This window comes from Marmota marmota, unplaced genomic scaffold (assembly GCF_001458135.2).
Source record: "Marmota marmota marmota unplaced genomic scaffold, marMar, whole genome shotgun sequence".
Taxonomy (NCBI): domain Eukaryota; kingdom Metazoa; phylum Chordata; class Mammalia; order Rodentia; family Sciuridae; genus Marmota; species Marmota marmota.
Genome location: NW_025999977.1, coordinates 31600799 through 31614106, shown reverse-complemented (window position 1 = coordinate 31614106; position 13308 = coordinate 31600799). Strand labels below are relative to the sequence as shown.

The 13308-nt window shown below is 35.9% G+C and overlaps 1 protein-coding gene across 1 annotated transcript in view; it reads left to right on the top strand.

Moving 5' to 3' along the window:
- The window catches only part of Qpct (glutaminyl-peptide cyclotransferase), a 30001-nt gene extending 18369 nt beyond the window's left edge, over positions 1-11632 (top strand). The window contains exons 4-7 of the mRNA XM_015479757.2: positions 2304-2480; positions 4797-4896; positions 7857-7973; positions 10881-11632. Coding sequence (XP_015335243.1) covers positions 2304-2480; positions 4797-4896; positions 7857-7973; positions 10881-11026 — 540 coding nt within the window. The 3' untranslated portion in view covers positions 11027-11632. The remainder of the gene's footprint in view (positions 1-2303; positions 2481-4796; positions 4897-7856; positions 7974-10880) is intronic.
- Positions 11633-13308: the final 1676 nt, after the last annotated feature.

Sequence of the window (13308 nt, the reverse complement as noted above, 5' to 3'; positions counted from 1 at the left end):
TTAGTTTAAAGTGCTGTGGTACTAATGGTAAACACATCTTGTCTAAGTGGCACTGAGAAAAGTGCATCACATAACAAAACCAGTGATAGCCATGCAGACTCTTTGGCCACAGATTAAATTTTGTTAAATTTAATACTTTGCAACACTGTAGTAAATTTTCTCAAGTGTAGTATTTTGACTATAATGCACAAATCAATGACAATCAATATGTCACTTCTTTTTCAGACTGGAAATATGTTTGCTAAATTGTCATGAAGAAATGTGTGCCAATTTGGACTCTTCAGTTTTAATATATAGTCATAAATACTCTGTGCATCCTAATCTTGCGTCATAGACAGTTTAGTAATAAGTGATTTTTAAGTAATACTGGCATAATTTAAAAAAAAATTTACACAGTGGTCATACCCCCCACTTTTTTTCCAAAAAATATTTCTGTTTTTTTTTTTTGGCACAAAATCTGTGATGATTATGTGGTAAAATACAGTATGAAGGCTGAGAGTTGACTTTTAGACTTAGCCATGTAGAGGTGATAGTGTCCTCGACAAGAGCAGTGTTAGTAGATGGAGGAGATAAAGCCTCATTGGGGTAGGTTTAAGAATAGGAATTGGAGACAGTGAAAATAGATAAACTCTGTCAAGGAGTTTTTCTGTAAAAAGGCTTAAAAATGGGGGTGGAAATAGTGGGGCCAAATATTTTAAGATGACAGTTGCAAATGTGTATTTTCAGGTTGATGGGGATTATCCAGCAGGAATGGAAACATTGATGATGTAGGAGAAACGGTATTTTTGGAGTGATGTCCTTGAACAAATGAGAGGGGATAGGATTTATAGCATACGTGGAGAGACTGGCATCTAATATGAGCACTGCAGGAAGAAATCAAGGTCATCAGTTGGGAGTGAGCTCGGCTGAGGTGTTGCAGGTCAGGGAGAGGAGGAATGTGAAAAGCCAGCAGAGTATGAGGGTGAATGAGCCAAGAACAGTGTGACTGAAGTTCACATGACACGCCAACTTGAGGTTTGTGGTCATGAATTTTAAGCAAGACCAAACAGTGTGGTTGGTTCAGCTCCATGAGAGCAGGCACAAGGTAGGTAAAGAATTGGACGTAGTGTTTTGCCAGGAAAGTCTGACCAGGCAGAGAGAGGCAAGGGAGCAATTAGAATGATGTACTGGAATTTAAGCTGAATGTGGATTGAAGTGAGAATATCATGGGGGCCAAGGGCTGTGAAAAGGTAAACAATTCAGTATGAGTGATTTCAGTGGGGTTGAAGGATTGTGGGGATTTCAGTACCAGAAGGACTAACCCAAAAGGTAAAAGTTGTCCAAGAGTGTAAAGTGTAAAGTGGATCAGAATCCTATTCACCTTCTTGGCCTGCTCAAATACTGTCTCTTTTATAATGCTTTCCTTGATGTCCCAAAGATTTTTGTCTCTCACTCTATCCAGTTTTCTGAGGACTTATATTACACTTGTGGCTCTTGGCACATTTTACCATGCTTATGAACTTATTTTATCTCTCCTAACCCAACTAAAGTGTGGGCTGTTTAAAGGAAAGCCTATAATTTTTCTTAGTGTCCCTATAACATTCCTAGGGCAGATTCTTGAATGTAGGTTCAATAAAAAATTGCAGAGTTCAGTAAGGTGAGAGGCAAGAAAGATGTGCATTTATTTCAATCTGTGTTCCCCAGGAAACACATTCTGATGTGGAGTTTAGCATTCAGGTCATTTATGAGGGAGGATGAACACTGGCAGGGAAAAGATATGGAACTGGACAGGGAAGAAGCCAAGCTGCGGTGCTGGTTCAACAGCAGCCTTGGCCAATCTCTGAGGCGCTCTAGAGGCACAACCACCATTAGGGAGCCCTTCACACCTGTTTAGGCCAGTTACAGGATGTAGGACTAGCCCAGAATGGGCAACCCAGGCAGTCCTTGAAGCTGCTGACAGCTCCCCCAGCAACTGGGGTATCATGTCCCCCTGAAGGGGAACTGGTGGCCTATCACAGTGTTCATCACAGCAGTTCCATAGTTTCACAATTCTCTGGGGAGTAAAAACAAATGTAAGACTTCTATTTTCAGAGGGACAGAGAGAAGGTGAGATTTATATGAGTGTAGATCATGGGAAATGTGATGATTTTTGGAGAGGAAGTGGTGTGAAATAAAATTTGGCATCATTTCACTTGCTTTGGTATCTTTCTTTCTTTATGGCATGTCTATTTTTTTCTCAGTTAATAAGAAAGAGTGCTGTTTTTTATTTTATTTTTTTAATCATCACAGCATTTTTGTTCTCGTTTTATTGCTCTTTTTGCCAGAATGCCTTTGACTCCAAGCCAGATCTCTCACTCCAGCTAATTTTCTTTGATGGGGAAGAGGCGTTCCTTCACTGGTCTCCTCAAGACTCTCTGTATGGGTCTCAGCACTTAGCTCTGAAGATGGCGTCAACCTCACACCCACCTGGAGCAGGAGACACCAACCAACTGCATGGCATGGTGAGTCTGGATGATTTCCATGGAGCTGCAGCTCAGGCTCTGCCTCTAAAGAAAAGGTTGCTAAAGCCAAGTAAAGACCTAAAAGTGCCATGAAATCCCTGGAGTAGAGTGTTTATCATAGAACATTCCTTGGCAGGCGTTGGGTTTTTGAGGAATCCCAGAGCTACGAAAAATGATTCTGGGTTAGAAGCCATGTTTGACCGAGCTTAATTAAAATGATGTAAAAAATCAGATTCAGGAATCATCAGATTCAATTTGGTTTAAGGGCAGCACAGTCTTCAAATAGTGTATGGAGGTAGAGAGAGCAAATTCCTTCTTTGAAGCCTTTGTAAAGGCAATGGAAGCTGGTGTCCTGGGAAATGGGGTAAGGGGAGGATGGGGATGAGGAATTTCTCAGTGTCATGAAAACATTGTCATCATTGTAGTGGGCATATGATATTTTCATGTGTTGGTTTGATTGTGGCATTTTTGACATGAGGGTTGGGGACATTTTGATGCTGCCTTAAAACCCTGCTACCCTAGCAGGAAATGGACCCAACACCCAGCCTCATTTTCTCATTCGTATTCCTGAGTTCACATTCCATCCCTAATCCCTCACCCCCTATTCCTGAATCCTTTCCTGACTCTGACACTCTTCCCATATTTATCTTTACTCAGTTCTCAAGACTTCACTAACTCCACCTTGGGACCTTGTGTTACTTCATTCTTCCCAGGATGCTTCATTCATCCCTGATCCTCATACCATGCATAAATGATAACCTGTTCCTAAACTCTCCACTGGCCGTCACCATAGGAGTCTAAGTGGTCACATTTAATGTCTTCTATGACTAACATACCTTAAGTTTGTATTATCCTGTGTAGTGTCCATTGGCTGCTCATAATGGGTCAGGGGAATATAGTCCACGCTTCATTCATTCACTTGTGCCCAAGCAACTAAAAGGTCCGAGAAGGAGGAGAGAATTGGTTGACCAGCATAAGAACAAAGTTATTTATTTTTCAGTCTATATATATGAATCCATAGTGATGGCAAAGACCGCTTTTTTTTTTATCCCCAGAACAAATTTTTAATAGCTTACCCAACCTTGTTAATATGTTCCTGCTTCAAAGGTTATTATTTTTAAAATGCATGCATTTAATTATCATTCATGAGTTCATAAATACTACCTCTTTAGAACATACTCTTTTTTAATAAAAAATTAATAAGTGTATCTTTATTTCTTTTAGAATCACAGACTCTGACAGCATTCATCTACTATGTGTTAAGATCTATACTAGATATTTACCCACACATCATTTCACTTATATAAATCAGGAGGTCTTAAGCTAGGAAGTAGTCTTGAGGGAGTCCTCTTGCCTGCTGATGCTTTATGGCTCAAATAAGTCAAGGAACACTGGTTTAATTATAGAGGCATATAACTAGAGAGGATCTTTAGGGATTAGCTAGTTGGAGCTCTTCACTTGATTCACAAGGAAATGGAAATCTGGAGACACAACGTTATAAAGCTCCTTTACAAGGACTTTTTCTTTCCTGTTCCTTGATGGATAGTTACAGTTTATTCAAGTGCTTCCAATACACTGTCATGTCATCACAGATTAAAGGTAAAATGGCTAATTAGAGGGAGTAGAAGATCTGACAGGCTTGGACTTCCATCTGAAAATAAATATACTCTTCTTTAATCTATGAAATCCGGATGTCACTAGTATCCTTCGTGACATCCTTTTTTGGGGGATGTATGCACAAAGAATTAACACTTTGCCAGTTTGTCCACATTGCATAAGCAAGATTGAAAAAGTTCTCCAAAATAACTAACATACAATATTACCAAAGCCTTTGTTCTTTTTTAAAATATTGATTAAAATGTTATTGTGTTTATTTAAATTATCCAAGGTGATGTTTTGGGATACATATAGATAATAAATGGTTACCACAGTGAAGCTAGTTAATATGTCCATCCTCTCATGTACCTGCCTCCCCTTTGTTTATTTGGCAAATGCATCTAAGACCTGCTCATCTAACAAGAGTCCTGAACACAGTACACTCTTATTAACCACAGTCCTGAGATTGTACATTAGGTCATAAACTCTTCCCTTACATATCTGCTACTTTGTGTCCTCTTACCTGTATCTTCCCATTTACTCCCCATTCCCTGACAGAAGCTTTTCTCTCTTATTAAAGCTTTTGTTGTTTTAAATAGCTCCCTGTAGCATTTTCAATTACTAAAATGCAGTTAGCTTTGACTGATTGTTTTTCCCTGTTGATGAGTATGAAACATACTTAGGTGACTGTGATTAAGTAACCATATTTTTCTCCCTTAGGATTTAATGGTCTTATTGGATTTAATTGGAGCTCCAAACCCAACATTTCCCAATTTTTTCCCAAGCTCTTCCAGATGGTTTCAGAGACTTCAAACAATCGGTAAGCACCATTAATAGAAAGTAACACATGACTTCTTTGTACTGACAAACACTACATTTTTAAAATTCAAATTTTATGATTTAAGTGTATGATTTAAATGTGTAATGCACTTTAATGACCTTTTTCTTGCCTTAATGATTAGTTTGTAATCCTTACCCATCTCTTTAATAGGGCCAGTTTATTTTCCTGTGTGTATCTCTATTTTGAAAGGGAAAAGTTTCAATGTAGTATTTTAACTACATTCTACATCTGCATATTATTAGGAATGGTTTGAAAATATTTCCTCGGAATCCTGTTTGATGCATATAGAATGAATTTCTAGGGAAAACTTTCCTTAGCAAAGTGTGTCGACTAATGATGAATATTATGTCTTTATGATGATACCAAAAGATAGTCTTTAATTTTTATTCTGTTCTCTTTCTACTTTTATCATCATCCATTTTCTGCCTTAAATAGACATTATTTTCTTTCTTTTTTTTTGTAGGATCCAAACCAAGTGATATTTTTCTTAATAGAGCTCATTAATTTAATTTTAGATTCACAAAAAAATGAACAGGTAATACAGAGAATCCCCATACACCTCCCCTGATCTTTACCTCCTCAGTTTACTTGATTATTAGTATCTTGTGATATTGCAATACATTTGTTAAAATTGAAACAGTATTGATATATTACTAGTAACTGTATATCATCAAATAAAGTTCTTAGCTTACATTAAGATTTATTCTTCATATTATGTAGTTTTCTTCATATTATGTAGTTTCCTGTGGCTCAAAAGAGAGGTTTTTATGAATGTATAATGTTGGGTATCTACCATTACATTATTACAAAATAATATAACTCCCCTAAACATATCCTGTGCTTATCTATTTATCTTTCCTCCCTTTCCTCAGGAAAACAAAAATCTTGCTTTTCTTCTTCTTCTTCTTCTTTTTAAATCTTTACTTCTATAGTTATGACTTTTCTAGACTGTCACAAAGACAAAAATATACATGCATCCTTGACAGACTTGGACTGTTTCACAAAACTATATGCATTTAAGCCTCCCCCCACCTCGGGTTGTATACACAGTATATTTACACTAATTTGTGTCTTCATATTATTGGATAATAATGATCATCACATTCCACCATCATTAATTACCCAATACCCCCTCCCTTACCCTCCAACCCCTCTCCTCTATCTAGAGTTTGTCTATTCCTACCAAGCTACTGCTTCCTATCAAAAAATATTTGATAAAAGTCTCCTTTTATCAAATATTTTTTTATATAATACAATCTCAGCTAAATTTTTTAAGGAAGTAAGTGATCAGGATACAAGAGAAGAGATCCAGTAAGAGCCATTTAAACTTTAAGCCAAATAAATGGAGGGTTAGTAGGAGAGATCAAGGATGATCAGGCCAAGGAACAGTGATACCCTGTGGCTCAAAAGAGAGGTTGGGACTTAGAGAAAGGAAAGCCTAACTTCTTCCCTTCATGTTCCCATCTTTATAAAACCAACAGAACAAAACAAGACAAACCATTGAGGCGTCAGGAAAAGATGAAACCGAGATGGATTTTTATAATAAAACCCAGGCTAGGAGGCTGCTTTTGAAGCAATAATTTCATGCCAGAAATGTTTTATGGGACACAAAGACTTCTTGGAGAAAGACGGAATTTTATTATTTCTAAGCAGTGGGAAAAGCACTGCTGTCATGCCTTTGCCATGACTTAAGAATTTGCCAGTATCAAGATCTAGACACGATACAAGAGAAACTTGAATTTCCAGATTCTTGTCTTTGGCGAATTTCAATTCCTTTTTGAAAGAATCATTATTCTGGCATTATTGATATAAACTTCTTGGACCTCTTTCTTACACCATGTTTTTCTTAGTTTATTGGTAACCTCCAGAGATTGAGTTTATCTTCTTTTAAGGAATTTGCATTCTTCTTTTATTTCTTGTACTCAAATGAACTTATATCAGTAACATTTACCTTAATACAATTTTAATGCATTGTGCTACTCCTCTGCATGGTATTTACATTTCAAACTCTATCTCTAATTGTATAAGGAAAATTTTTGTCCTATCACAAAGGAATTATGAATATCAATAAATAGGAATATTGTTTTTGATGGTGGCTACAGCTTCCCAATATTCCAAAAATCATATCATATGTGCTTGCTTACTAGATGGCCTAGTTTCACCTTATAAATCTAGCAATTAAAAAATAAATAGCTATCTTAGGAACTTTTATTTAGTTATTTTATAATCTTCTTGTGATTGTTCATCATCTTGTAACATATGTCACATAGGTTTTATGTACATGGGTTATATGTTCAAGATGACAAGAGTGACAGAATGTAGGATAGTGGTTCTTGAACTTGAGTAAGCATCAGAATGTCTTGGAGGGCTTGTTACAGCACAGGTTGCTGGTTTCCACCCCAGAATTTTTGATTTGGTAGATCTGAGGGGAAACTAGATAATATCCATTTCTAACTAGTTCCCAAGTAATGCTGATGCTACTAATCAGGAACCACTCATGTGGGTCACAATAGGTACCTCTTTTTCATATAGTGGTCTTTTGACATACTTCATCCTTATTATGTTTGAGTATTCCACTTTTAAGCTCCATATCTCTTCTTTAGGCATTCTTTATGCAGCATTTGGACTTATAAGCACCTACATACCTGAGTGAACCCCTCTTTTCCTTTGATTTCTCATTCTCCATCATCTGTTGAGTTTCCACCTTCAAGGAGATTCTCATCTGAAAGGTTAAAGCCATTCCTCTCTCTTCCTACTCTAAATGTAAATACTAAATTTAATCAGATGTGTATTTTCTTGGTATGGCCATGCTCACTGCTGCATAGTCTTTTAAAAAATGATGGCTACATGTACTAAGATTCCAACTCCTTCAAAAGGATGTTTTGAGTCTTGATCAGATAAAAATAGATATTCATTTGCTATCTAATTATCATCTGCAGAACATGAACTTCATGAATTGGGTTTGCTCAAGGATCACTCTTTGGAGAGGAAGTATTTCCAGAATTTGGGTCACGGAGGTATTATTCAGGATGACCATATTCCATTTTTAAGAAAAGGTAATGTTTGTGTGTGTGTGTGTGTGTGTGTGCACGCGTGCGCACGCGCACGCACATGCACGTGTGTGTAGCAGTACCTCTGCAGGTGCACTTATTTATTATCTATTGTATTTGTTGTATTTTATGTGCATTTTGAAATTTTAAGGCTACATATCACTTATCTCCTCTTTAAAGTAAATTAAGATCAATGTTTTCAGCCATGGCTCATCCTCAGACCTTAGTTTCCTGGTACCATCAGATAATTTTCTTCAGTGTTGAAGATTTTCAGGTCTCTAACATGTGTGTACATTCAAGGAGCATATTAAACATAAATAATAACTAGCGCTTTATAATCACTAAGACTGTTCTTTAAGGATTGACTATGCTAAATTTATTTATTAATGATTTGAACCAATCCAAAAGTATTTAAAATATTTAAAAATAGACAATAAAATTAATTTGATTGAGAACTATAGTTTCAAAAGGAAGTATACACGTTGTACTAGGAACAAACTTTGGCCAATATGTATCTTCTGATTATGTGCCTATAAGCAGTTAGATGCTTGAACCACATTAAATGAGAAGGAAGAAGTCTAGATGGTTCCTCACCTGATCTTTAGTGACACCAGATATGATTTAGATGCAACATATAATGCTTTTACTTTCCCTTACCAGGCCTCTCTCTTCAGGTTATAAAATGAAATGATGGAACCCACCATTGTTCATTGATATGGAGGAAGACTGGCTTCAAAGTAAATTTTACTTTCCCAGTGTTGCCCTTCTTAGTGAACAGTCTACATTTATGTAGTTGTTCAGGTCAGACTCTTGGGAGTTGTCCTTAGTTTGTCTCTTTCCTTGTGATCCACATTCATACCTAACACACATCCATTTTTAGGTCTTTGTGGTAGCATCCAAGTTGAATACTGGTGTGTGGTACTGGACTTTAGTAATAATTCTTATTCCCTCTGATTTGCAACAATCTATAAGTGTGAGGAACCATTAAATTTAATTAACAGAGAGAAGGGGTTAGAAGGTGTAGCTCAGTGTAGAGTGCTTGCATAGCATGCAAAGGGCCCTGGGTTCAATCCCCTGTACCAGGAAAATAAACAAACAAAAACTAAAATAAAACAAAGCAAGAAAACAAAAAATAAAGAAAAGAGAAAAAGAATGAGAGAGAAGTTGGAAGAGAGAAGATAAACCCTTCAAGGTCTTATCCCCAGTGACTACTTGACTTACTTCCTTAAATTAGGTCCTACCTTCCAATGATCCATTCAGCCATCAACAGATGAATCCACTGATGACGTCGGAGCCCCCATGATCCAATCACTTCCCCAAAGCCCCAGCTCTGGACATTGCTTCATTGGGGACACTGAGCTTTGGGGTTATTCCAAATCTAAACCATAACTTTAACTATCTACCATATCATAACATGGCTTGTATTTTTTTTCATGGAAGTCATTCCAAATCCTGAGGACACTTTCATTTTTTTACATGTAGAATATTGATGAGAGCCTATATAATATGATATCCTGCCTCACCGCCTAAAAAGTTAGGTTGTATTTTTGCACTTTGTGTAACTCTAATGTTGTCTGGTCAATAAGGGAGCAATATCCTTGTGTCAAGATGGTGGAAGTTTTTTGGTAGATGGGTATATCTAAATTAAGCATTTGTAATACAAAGTCCCTTTTCACTTCTGTGTCTATAAAAGTTCTAAACATGCTTTTAATTGTTAAACTTCCTAATAACCTCTATGCATCACTTCTTCTAAGTTATTGATCATATCCTATTATTGCATTTGGTTATATTGTGAGAAACTTTTTATTATAAAGACCATATGAAGATATGAATTGTATGTAAATATTGTCACCATGTAGTGTATACACTGTACATTTAAAATATTAATCCAATAAAGATTTTTTGAATTTGAAAAAAATGGAATTACAGTAAAAAAGAAGGGATGTTGGAAGTCTGAATCAACCCAAGGACTCTTGCAGTAGCCTCCCAACTGAGTTTGTTCCCAGATTTTATTCTTGTTTTTCTATTCTTTGTATAGGAGTTAGAGCTATCTTTTAAAAATGTAAATCAATTGTGATAGTTATTATTTTAAAGGTCTAGTGGCTTTCTCTTATAGAAAAAGACCTGAAGTCTTTACCATTGCTTATAACACCCTCCATTTTCTGGCTCTGTTCTTCTTCTTCAATATCACTTTCTACCTCACTTTCCAGGTGTTGCTGTGATCCAGCCACACTGGCAGTCTAGTTGTTCTTCAAGCGGGATAAGCACATTCCTGCCTCAGTACTTTGCACTTGCTAATACTGCTGTCTGCAATGCTCAATCCTGGATCTGTGCATGGCTTGCTTTCCCTTCCTTTGGTGTGTGTCCCCCCCACCCTGTTACCTGCCTCTCATCCTTTATTCCTTTACCTTATTTAATTATTCTTTTTTTATATACCTTTGTTTTATTTATTTATTTTTATGTGGTGCTGAAGATTGAACCCAGGGCCTTGCACGCACTAACTAGGTGAGCGCTCTACTGCTGAGCCACACCCCCAGCCCCCTATTTAATTATTCTTAATAAACTTTATCACTTTCTAAAATTATGTTTGATATGTGTTTATTTGCTTCTTTCTCCACTGGAATGCAAGCTTCACATGGCATGGCTTTGTCTTTTCACTAAAGAAACTTCAACTCATAGAACCAGAACTGGTGGGTAGTAGGTGCTTTTTACTTATTTAATGAGTCAATTATTACTTGTTTAAGGAGTGAATGTTTTTGGAGTACGAGAGTAAGCTATAAAGAAGTGTCCAACAGATGATGAATTATCAGGTGTCCTTATGTGGTACAGAGCTCCCTCTGCTTGCAGAAAGCCACTTTCTGCTTTACTTGCTGTCAACCTGCCCCAAATGACAAGTGGTTTCTTTCTTATTAGGTGTTCCAGTTCTGCATCTGATACCATCTCCTTTCCCTGAAGTCTGGCACACGATGGATGACAATGAGGAGAATTTGGATGAGTCAACCATTGACAATTTAAACAAAATCATCCAAGTCTTTGTGTTGGAATATCTTCATTTGTAATATTCTGGTTTAGTACATGGTAATTGTTTCTGCACCAAATTCAAAATTCAAGGCACCATTTAAATAATCTGATTCCAAATAGATGCTGTATGGAAGCTTCTATCCTGGAGATGCGTTTTGTAGGTATCTTTGAATATGTGATCAATGAATTACAGAATTATGTCTTGAATTACCTATTAATTTTCATCTAGAAATAATAGGGAACACATAAAGAAAACAGAAAATAAATGTCTTTAAAAATTCTTTAGATAAAAGCAATTAAATGAAATCAGATTCAATTATTCAATATCATAGTTTTTAAACAGTACTTAAATATGATGGTGGTGTGCAATATGTAACCTTAGTTTTGTGATTTTTCAACCATGGAAATCTATTTTATAATATAAAACAGAGATGTACTTTGAAGACTTTCAAATTTCTTTGAGAAATGTTTGTAGGGTTAATTTCAAGGAATTAAAATAAGAATTAAATGCCATGTTGTGAATTTCTTTGTCATATATATAAATGAAGAAGTATGTAATTAAATTCGCAGCCCAATTTTTATAGTTTTGCAACTTTATTCTTGTAAAAATAATATAGTCACTAATAAAAGCATTGGAAAATTGATTAAATAAGAATATCCTATTGTACTGACAGAATCATCATTGCTTTTAAAGTTTTTTCTCTATTTTTTTTCAGTGCAGATTTTTCTTATATAGGTTTAATTAAAAGGCTTATTATTTTGGCCTGTTTTCCCCTGTTAATCATTGTAATTACCAGACAGGTATTTGTTGTTTTGGTCTTGGATTGAGCTGAAGACAGACAAAGATCATTGAGTGTGACCTTTAAAGTCAATATTTTTTAAAAAATATTTTTTAATTTTCTTTATTTATCTATCTTTATGTGGTGCTGAGGATCAAACTCAGTGCCTCATGTGTGGTAAGCAAATTCTTTACCACTAAGCTACAATCCCAGCTCCTTTAAAATCAACATTAAAGTAACAGTTAAAGCACACTAGTTATAATAATTTTTGCGCAGGTAAATTATATGGTATTCAAATTTGGCTAATTACTTATAGCATATATTTTTTCCCCTAGAAATACATAGGCCACACAAATTGCCTTTAGTCTTAGGAGACAATTATCTAGAAATATAAACTTGATCAACTGAACAATTAGGAAATTGATCCTGCCAAATAGATGAAGTTGGTTGGGGCCACTGTTCTCTGTGTTCGGAGTAGACAGTAAATAATCACTGAATTATTCTGCTGAGGCCAAATAGAGTGAGACAGACCAGGTAAGTGGGGAAGCAATGTCAATTTTAAGTTCAGTGACAGTGTAAGTCACTGGAAAAGTAGTTTCCTTGCTTAAACATACTGTCCAGGTAAGAGAAGTATAATTTAAAAATTTATGGCTATGTATAATTATAATCAAGAATATAGTTAGATTCTTGAATTTACCCTCATTGAAAATGTATCCAGAATCAGATAGCTAATAAGTGCAGTGGGATCTGAACCCAAGCAGTCTGGCTCTAAACTTATGTTTGGAACCACTGTAAAGCATTGCCTCTGTACACAAAAAGAATTTTGCAGAATATTCTCAATGCCAAATGCAAAGCAACATTTGCATCTTGAGGTTTTTATAGGTCATTCCTTCTATCTGGGGAAACATTCTTAAATCCTTATTACCATGATCTACCTGACAATGTCAAGCATCAAAGGCACATCATCTCTGTGCATAATTATTTCCCCACCGTACCAAAGGCTATTTTACATTAGCATGGGTATAACAGAAAATCAACACAAGGGCTTCTGGGGCTAAAGAATCTAAGCCACAAAGCAGGATTAAAGGGAGCTGAATTTTTGAGATTAATTTTTTGGATGAGAGAAAACATTTGAAAGGAGTTCAGGGAAAACATATTCTTTTTTTTTTTTACACCATAAGAGTAATGGTTTAACTGATGGTATTATTGTTTAATTGCTAAATGGTTTAACTGATGATAAACAGCATGAAAATAAGTTTTCACAAGGAACTTACACATTAGTTGACAGCACTGCATATATAATTATAAGCTGAAATGATAAGCTCCTTTTGAGGCAGAGTGAAATTAATAGGAGATCTACTATAATCTTTTGAGTTGGCATTGGTTGAATTATTTTTAGAGGAGGTTGAGGGATATGTTGAAATGAGATGACGGGAAAAGTGAAAACATAAGCAGCTTAATCCAGTGAAGGTTTCCTTGCTTTAGACTGGCACATCCTGAAATTCACTAAGAATGTGCATTAATATGAGAAAAGCAATCAT